Source organism: Terrapene carolina, unplaced genomic scaffold (genome assembly GCF_002925995.2).
Source record: "Terrapene carolina triunguis isolate 2854851 unplaced genomic scaffold, T_m_triunguis-2.0 Scaffold50920, whole genome shotgun sequence".
NCBI classification, from domain to species: domain Eukaryota; kingdom Metazoa; phylum Chordata; order Testudines; family Emydidae; genus Terrapene; species Terrapene triunguis.
The window spans coordinates 4,013-13,898 of NW_020715271.1; the positions used below are offsets into that span (position 1 = coordinate 4,013).

Below are 9,886 nucleotides of genomic sequence, written 5' to 3' on the forward strand. Positions count from 1 at the left end.
GTATAATCAATTTGAGAGTGTTCACACAGGAGTTTTCACCAGTTTAACTAAGTCAAATCCAGTTTAATTAAAGTGGCACAACTTTTATGCGAAGAACAGCCCTTTTCCACGTAGGGCCTGATCTTGTGAGGAGACCAGTGCTTACGGAGAGATGCTCAGTGTCTGTAACTGGATTCAATGGGATCTGAGGGTACTTGGGATCACTCCAGAGAATTCATCTCTCATTGGATTGGGCCTTTGTATTGTCTTTGGGGCAGAGAATGTGCTCTGCTCTATATTTTATAAAGCATCACATAAGTCTGAGGCTTTGTATAATTCATTGATAATGAAAATGAACAAAACCACTGGTTAATGCATCAGACTATGAATCAGAAGGCTTAAAAGAGATCAGAGGTAAAATTGTGTTGAAAGGCAGCATCCTACTACAGCATCATCTTACCTTGTTTGTACTTGGAGAAGCTGCTTTGCAGAGCTCTCAGCTGCCCTTCCAAAGTACTTACTTGTCTTTTAAGGAGATTGATCTCTGAATGAAGAAAGTTGCATTAATCTTAATGTTAAAAGAAATAAGTAATACAGACAAATAACAGCAGACCTGTAGTTTCTCCTCTAGATGTCTTGGTTATGATCTAAATCTCTATATGTACAGGTTATAGATCTAAACCTGGATTGCCTAGCTTTTTTATGGGATAAGATTACACAGGATGTGTGGATGTGTCTATCCATAACCTGAAGGAAAGATTGCATCATTTCTACTTACTCTTTCTCTTTAAGGACAGGCCTGGACTAAACATCGTTACACTATCCACACATATAGTGCTTGGGGACCAAAGTCTGTAGATATATCACTTTCTGAGGGCTGGTCTACAATACCACAGTAAATGGATCTAACTCATGCAACTTCAGTTACGTGAATAACGTAACTGAAGTCGACGTAGTTAGATTCACTTACCGCGGTGGCTACACAGCATTGTGTCGATGGGAGAGCATCTCCCGTCGACTTCCCTCACGCTTCTCAGGGAGGTGGAGTACACAAATCGATGGGAGAGTACTCTCCCATTGATTTAGCATGTCTTCACCAGACCCACTGAATTGACACTCACTGCATCAATTCTTGCAGCAGTACCGATCTACCGGTAAGTGTAGACATGGCCTGAGTGCCCAGACTGGTCGTCCTGGGCTACATAATGCTAAAAATGCTTTCCCCATTGCTACTATATCACTGAGATGTGTCATTTTACATTCGGTAAACAATTAGGTGGAGTTGGAGGAGGGTGTTTTGAAGTTGTAGATGGTTGTTGGGGGGGGGGCACTTCTAAATGGTACCCTAGGGACGGTTCACAAATTGTTACGAGCTTGGACATGCTGGTTTTAGTTTATCTACATATGAGGTATTATCTAGATCTCAATTTATTTATCTAGATAATATACATACACACATACAAACACTCTGTAACAGACAATCTGCATCCTGGGATAGTGCAATATTTTGATTCTCTCATTACTCTCAGCATGATCTCATTTTAGCAAGCTACCAAAAGTGATATCCAACATCCACCTTGGGTTAATGTCTGTGTTAGAGGGGTAGAAAATAATGGATAGTTAAGCTCTAGTGAAGCGTTTTATCATTTGGTCTAAAGTAAGAAGCTCCTTGCCCCTCCCCCTTCAATCTAGGGATTAAAATAATCTACAGTGAGCTATATCCACAAATATACTGGAGTCCTCATGAAAATTTCAAGGTATTTTTTCCTCGATCAGAAAAGAGCCAGAAAGGAAGCAGTAAAATTTTTAAAATTATTTTTGAAAATATAAATTCATCATACATAGGGAGATTTTGTAATTACTAGAATGGGTTTACTATTCTGTGATTTTTATGATTTGAAATCTTCGCTCCATTATGTAAATAGGAGTTTTGTCATTGACTTCAGTGGGACCAGGATTCTATCCATGAAACAGATGGCTGCTATATAATTTATAAGATACTACTGATTAATCTTATATTTCACAGTGATATTTTGATCTTTATATCTAGGTAATGTCTTGCATTTTGTAGGTGAACCAGTTTTACATAATGTAAATTATGCACATGTAAATTGAATATACATTGGTAGAGAGAGAATCTCTCCTCATACATTTTTTCCCCAGATGGGGCTTACTTGAGCCCACTTGTGGATGTGGGGCAGAAAGTGGTCCAAAATTCATTAGCACACACCAACAGAGAAAACCCTTAAGTCCCTTCCCCAGCAAACAAACAAACCCCATTGCTTTACTTACCTGAGAGTCCACTGTCTCCCTTTGTTCCTTTTTCACCTACTGAACCTTTATCACCTTTTAGCCCAGGAGAACCAATTTGCCCTTTGGGGCCCTGTAAACCTGAGCTTCCTTGTAACCCTGTTGTTAGATCAAGTGAAACAGATACAAAAAGAACAAGTTAATCTGCAGGTAGTTTTCTAATTTCATATATAAAATAATGGGCATTTACACACCGTCTTTCTTCTAAAAATCTCATAATATTTTACCAACAATCAATCAATTTAGCCTTGATGCTGTCTTTGAACTAAGCAAATAAAGTAACTGAGATCCAGAGAGGTCAACCCTATTGGCCAAGGTCACTTAGTGGAACAGTAGCAGGGCTAGGTATAGAACCCAGGTGTCCTGACACGCAGTACACTGCTCTAATAAATGGATAACCGTGCTCTCACATATTTTTATTTATTTGAACACGGGCTGAGATCCAGGGATCCCTGAGTTCTAATAAAAGCTCTAATGCTAATCTTGGACAAATTACAACTTCCACAGGTTGTGCCCCAGTTTCTTCATTTGTAAAATATGGATAATCACACACCTTCAGAATTGATTAATATTTGTAAAGCGCTTTGAAAATGCAAAGCACTATATCACTATTAAGAATTATAATTACAGTAGTGACATATATGCTCTTTGCCGTTTGCTTGATGATACTCTGCCTGAGCAACAATTGCACAGAGAAATGTGAAGAGTGCATCTAATAATGGTAGATGTAACTCCACCATCTAATATCCATTAAATCTAAATGATGAATATCAGATTACTTAGGAATACTAGACTCTCTTATCAAAAATAAAGCAATTTTATTAAGACTTACATAATTCTGACATCATGTAGCGATTGCAGGTAAATACAAATAGAAGTTCTGTTAAGATTTAGCAATTCATGTACTGTGGGGTGATGAAACTAGTTTAGATAAGATATGTCCTTATTTGAACTTAAATTAAGGATTGGTTTACTGTCAGGAAAGTTAGTTTAACTTTCTGGGAATGCTTATTTTTGTACTCCTAACTACACTAAGGGCTTGTCTACACGGGGAAATTGACCAATAAAGCTACAGTGCTATATATCTATTCCACTATTATTATGCCGGCCAATTTCCCTGTGTAGTTAAGCCCTAACTGGCATTGGTTAAACATGGAAACATTGAAATACTGAAATTCTGGTAAAAAAGCAAGCTATTTACTCAGTAGTTTTCAATCGGTTAGAACTAAGAATTCCATGAATTTCATTAGAGAGGCTGTATTTCCAAGAGCTGAATCCTGATTTCTAGGGCAAAGGAGATTTGGTTATGCTTCAGATAAGTGTACAGCCTTTGGCTTTGTATTTAACTAAATGGAATCTTGAACCCTTTCAGCTTGTGTCCGTCATTATCTCCTAAGTCTACGGGACAAGTTCTCGGCCTGTGTAAATGGAGGCAATGGAGCTGTGGAAATTTGCAGCAGAAGAGAAATTGTTAAATTGGAAGCAATCTTTGCAATGCAGAATTCAAGCCTGTCTACATCACTTACCTCTGTCTCCTTTGTCTCCTTTTGCTCCCTTTTCACCTACTGAACCTTTGTCCCCTTTTGGCCCAGGGGAGCCTGCGATTCCTGGCTGGCCCTGCGAACCTGTAGTTCCTGGCAGGCCTAGGGAGTGATGAAGGGAATGAGATGTACAAACCCAGCAATTTTATTCTCAGTGAGTCTCCTGGTGGGAATAATTCTGGGCTTTGCCGGTTACTTGATGATAGACTCTGAGTGAATGCACAGGGAGACTTGAGGAGTGTGTGGATTTTGAAATCTAGCACCATCATGTAACAGATTATAAATATCAGAGGGAAAATTCCTACTGATTTTTGGTGCACAGTCATCAAACTATCCCATCACAGCTAGATGATTCAATTGCGACTTGTATAATTCCCACATCATATAGAAATTAGAGAAAGTTAAAGAAAATTGCACATGTCCAACTGCACAATAACCCACAACTATCTATTTCTGAATACTGTACAGCACCATTAGATTGGAAAGAATCACTGAAGTACACAGTACAGTCTAATGACACCACTTACCTCTCTCCCCTTTTACTCCTTTTTCACCTGGTGAACCTTTATCCCCTTTTGGCCCAGAAGGGCCCGCATTGCCTGGGTTACCCTTCAAACCTGGGACTCCTTGTAATCCTGATGAAACAGGGTGAAAGGGAAATGCATGAAATATTCATTTATATCATAACCCTATTAAAACTACTGTCCCTGCTTGGAAAGATCCATTCTTTTTTTTAATAATGCCTGACTGGTTGCAACTTTGTGTTTGGGCAACAAATTGAGATGAACAGGTTGAGAGTGATGACCAGGAATGTGATAACATACAATCAGTAGTCAATTCAATAATCAAAATTAGATTGCTCTTTTTGGTGCAAAATCCTTGACCCACTCATTTTTTCCAAGGAAAGGGAGTTTTGTTTGAAATTAGAGAATTATGACAAAGTTAAAATCTGTTTTAAAGAGTTCTGTTCATCTGAATTCTGAGTATGCAAAGTCATTCTTATTCATTTTTTAAAATGCTATAAACTAAAAATAGGAAAGTCCTGTTTGGTAGGACCCATATGAAATGTTTGCAGTTAAACAATACAAAACTCATTTGATATCCTCTCTGAAGATGAACACAAAACTAAGACCAGGTTCACTGAAAAGGTCAATAAATTTCACATGTACCTAGATTAGTACTGAATGAACACGCCGTAGCCTCATTTATAATTTTGTCTGAAAATCATGTGAAATTTGCAATTTTGTTACAAAACTGGTTGAAATTGAAAGTAAAATATTTTTGGATGAGAAGGTACAAGGATCAAGGCTAGATAAATGCTTTGTTCAAATTCCTGTGAAGCTAAGCCACTGGTCTTTACACAGTTTTACTATAAGGCCCAAACTAAGCCCTACATCCAAACTTTATGGCATAGGCTCATCTCTACTATCAGGAGATTTTCTCTATCCCCTGGGGCAGTATAGGATTCTTCCAATACTGTATACATACATATATTTGGATATTTAACCTAAATTTACTTTTGTTCAGTTTTTATCCCAATAGTAGTAGTTATAAACCCATAGATCATGGATCTTAGGTACTCGAAGGTCCACCATTAAGATTAATTTAGTTGGAGTAAACATGTTTACTTTCAGTTCTGCTTAATTCCAGTTCTTTTAAGCTTTTTTCAGATGATTAATGGCTAGTGATCACATTAACCTTCCCAATCAAAATCATCATAGCTCTTACCTCTATCTCCAGTATCTCCTTTTGTGCCTTTTTCTCCTGGTGAGCCCTTTCCTCCGACTTGTCCAGCAGGGCCCATCTTTCCTGGGGGACCTTGTGACCCTTTTAATCCCTGTAATCCTAGTGTTGGGTCAAAAGAAAAATAATAGATTTAAAAAAGAAAAAAGTGAGTGAGCTGCAAGAGATTTGCAGATGAATAGAATAAGGTTTGTTAACTTAGGGCCAAATTCTGCTTGTAATTCATCTGCAATTCATCAGGGTGTAAATCAGGTAAGAACCTGCTCCTTGTAATCTATAATAAAATATAAAGTCTGGTGAGTGTCTATGGACATGATTAGATTGCAATTTTAGTATCAGTTCATTAACTGTCCACCTCTTCCAAAGTGTCAAGATGCTTTAATGATTTATTTAAGATTAAAATAACTGTGGTAGCAAATGGAAGACACGTGTTGAAAAGGGTGCTCACCCTGGGGCAAGAGTGAAGATATGTAACAGAAATCAATATTGTGTGAATCAAAGAAGAGAATATTCTCCTGTGGGTTTAATTAATCACTACTCTAGACCTGAGCAAATATTGCTAGGAAGTATTGGTTTAATATTCTTGCACATAACACTCACCAATCCGTGCCCACTTTTATTTATGAATTAATGACATTTGTGTTTTTATTCACAAAAATGGTAGAGGAGAGCAAAACCATTCCAAATACCACCATGAATATATATTTGCAAGAGCATTCACAATGCAAAGGCTCCTGTGACTATTTTGAACAGCTCTTTTAATTATTCACACAATAGATTCGGTAAACAATTCAGAACGTTCAAGGATAATTTGTGGACAAAAAGAGGGGAGGAAGGGTGATTTTTGTTTACAAAACTGAAGTCATTCATGCAGGGATGGAAAAGAAAACCAGGGGACTTACAGGAATAAAGAAGCCATGCAAAATAATACCAAATACTCAGAGACGAGTCTGCAAATAAAACTTCACAAAACTGGTCAGCGAGCAATTGCAAAAAATGAGCGAATGTACAAAAATGATTAGCAGTTTGTAGACAACGTACAAAAAGGAATAAGGACTAAATTGTTCAGATACATTATTCACAATGAATAATATGACAGGTTCTTTTAGGTACCTATTGTAAATTAATTAATTCCCTTTTTATAATTTGTAACCAAATGCAATATTATTGAATGAGAAAGTAATCCTTCAATGTAAACCTCGATATGGGAAACCTTTGTTAGTCCTGTAAGCCAGTTTTTTTTTTCCCTAGCGTCTATTCTGGGATTTATATTAGGAATTAAGTAATCGTGCAAACTACAGAGTAATACCCTACAACGTATCTTGATGGAGCTCTTGCTAAACAAAATTGATTTGAGGTAAGGGGCAGACAAAAAGGAAAGTGTTTTTATTGTAGCGAAGTTATTTTAAATATTCAGTGTAAATAAGACTACTCTGAAAAGAAATACCACAGTCAAATTCTCTGCTTTATTTTACTGTGGGAACACTCACTCACCCAAAAGAGTATTTACCCATGTGAGTGGTCCCACTGAAGTCCAAGGGTTCACTGAAGTGAATCTAGCCCCAATTGAGTGTTTACATTCAGCATGCATATTTTGCCTTGTTTGACCCTCTGTCCTCCTCAAACTTCTGGATATTTTTGGGAAAGAAAATTTAGACAATTTTCACAGTTTTTTTTTTAAACCAACATAGAGCTAGTCTACATAGTTTGATTTTTTTAAAAACTGGGGAAAATTGCATTTTAAAAATCTGTTTCTGAGCCATGTCTAGCAGTAACAACTTTCAATCACTACCAACGGAAGCCAGATATCAAATTGGTGATCCAGAGATTAGAGGTTCTACAGCACTTCATCTACCCCAGAAGCATCCAGTCCTATATAGTAAGAGGTTTCATTTTGAATATGAACAATACTGTCAGCTCTATCCCAGCCTTCAGTAATTACCAGTAGGAACATAAGGACCTTCAGGTTTTACATACCGTATGATTAGCTGCATCTTTTTGTACAAGTTTTGCAGAGCTAGATGGTTTCTAGGAAGCATCTTTTAAATGAGTAATGGTTGAAAAATAATACCAGACAGACGTGTGAATAGTAAGCATAACATTAGGAAGTAAATACTTCTATACCTTGACTTCCCTTTTCTCCTTTAGGGCCTTCTTTCCCATCTCTTCCATCTCTGCCTGGTAATCCGTTCTGAGCAGGTCCACATACAACTACTGCACATGCACTTAGATCCCATTTTTGAACACTCTGGTTTGGATTTGCAGTGGATGTTTTCAACAGGGATGTTCCCAGAGCAAAAGTGATCAGTGCTGGAAGCAGCAGCATTGTTCAGGTGTCTGAGTTATTGAAAAAAAATCAGAGTTACCCTAAGAGCATTTTGACTCCATGTAATCAGTTTATATTTCATAGTGCAAACTGATTAAACAAAGAAATGTTCAATGCCTACATTCTAGCTCATTTATCTTGGTTTGTCATTATTTTACATAAAGCATCAGTGCTCATGGAAAACACTTTAGTAAATTCTGGACAGATCTTAATGAAACTTTTTTTAAAGTTTGTCCTTTGTTAAATTATTCACCATGCAAAACCAGAATGAACTAAACTTAAGTCCCATCGTGCCATCCACTATTTAAGTGTTTGCAAACACTTGGGCCCTGATCCTGTTCCTTATCCCATGTGGATGGGCACCTATGTGGTTCCCCACTGCAGCCAATGGGGCTCCAGGTAGGTGCAGCGGTCCTCCTGTGCAGAATACATCTGCTGGAGCAGGCCATAATTCTTAAGATTTAAGTGAGCTGAGCAACTGTTTTTCTAGAGAGTGAACTGGCTTGAGCCCTGCTTTGGTGCACTGTGCATGCTGGGGAAGTGGGCACACGGGCTGGACAGGATTGCTGTCCTTGTAATTCAGGACACAACTGCAGTCCTGGTCACACAAATGTTGATGTGGGCAGAGGCTGCTTTGGAGGATTTAGGAAAGGGTCAGAGTCATGACTCTTTCCCCCACACCAGCCAGCAGAAAGGGTCCTAAGGAGCACAAGCTGCACCCTGTTCAAAGGTAGCTCAGTGACTATAGTTCCCTTGTGGTCTTGCATCAATTGTGCCTGCTGAAACATAATGGCCCCAAGAATCTCCTGCTGAGCCACTACCCTTTAAACAGGCTGGGCCAAAAAGTGACAATTGGGCCCTTAAGATCCGGGGATTGATGGTTAACGTAGTGGATTTCTCCCTTTTTGCTAAATACCCAGTTACAGAAAAATATCAGAAGAGATCAAAGGTTTGATTTGTTCAGAAAGGCACTGCACTAAAAGCCAGCTGATAAACTCGGTGTATTTTAGTAATTGGCAGACAAGAAATTAACAAACATACCAGAATTTGCTTCTACTGTACATACATTTCACACAAGCATGAAAAGGGTTAACTAAGCACTGACAAGTTTCTCTGAAACGGTAAAAATCAGACCTAGAAGTACACCATCTGTTAATAAGCAAGAGATGCAGATTCATTTAATACAATGCCACCTGCTATATTAAATTTCAACCTCATATATGGTAGAAGTATTCAGACAGTCACATAATATTCCATAAATAATATTTTAAAATAAACTCAAAATATAAAGTTTGCTACATGCTGAATGCAACTTAATCATTAAAGGACAGAATTAAAAGTAACAGCATTGATGATATCCAGTCACTTACTCTGTAATTTCTGGTACTCTACAGAAGCATTACAGGAATGCTATAATAAGAGTTGAACTTTCCATTTATATGATATGCACTGAGTAACATGACATCCCATTTCTCATCCATATTACATTCCAGTAAACAGGAGTTTTAGTTTTGCTAAGGAACATTTCAACATTCTAGTTTATCTTGAAACGTTGGTGATAGTGAAGGCCAGGTACAAGAAAGGGATTTCCCACAAATGCAAAACAAAGGGAAGTTGGAACAGATCTGGCCTAAGAGACTGCAGGACATGATCCAAGCCCATACACTAATCTCACCTCTTGAATATTTGGCAATCTTGGAAAAAGTGTGTGCAGTTTATAGCTCACAGTTTAAGCCTGTGCAAACTGTACATGCCGGGCATGATCAAAAGGCCAAGGAAATTGACAGGCTGTGGATCAGGGTCATACAGGGGATAACCTGGATCTCACTAAATTTAGCAGTGTGACAGGGGGCCTCTACTCACTGCAGGATGGCACCACCTCCTGACTGTTCTGGGGATTAGCTCTGCGCAGCCAATGCCCCTTCCATCTCTTTCTGCTGTGTGGCCCCCCTCTTGCTCCAGGAACTGCAGCGTCCTCTTCATGACT

General features: G+C 38.3%; 1 protein-coding gene across 1 annotated transcript; it reads right to left on the reverse strand.

Annotated features, from left to right (window-relative positions):
• Window positions 1–439: 439 nt before the first annotated feature.
• On the reverse strand, window positions 440–7,899 carry LOC112120769 (pulmonary surfactant-associated protein D-like; the record flags this gene model as incomplete). Its single annotated transcript, XM_026647048.1, has 6 exons — window positions 7,698–7,899; window positions 5,559–5,675; window positions 4,358–4,465; window positions 3,816–3,932; window positions 2,272–2,388; window positions 440–523 (listed from the first exon to the last, which is right to left on the reverse strand). Coding segments are annotated over exons 1-6 (745 nt in total), but the record flags the coding sequence as incomplete, so codon positions are not given.
• Window positions 7,900–9,886: the final 1,987 nt, after the last annotated feature.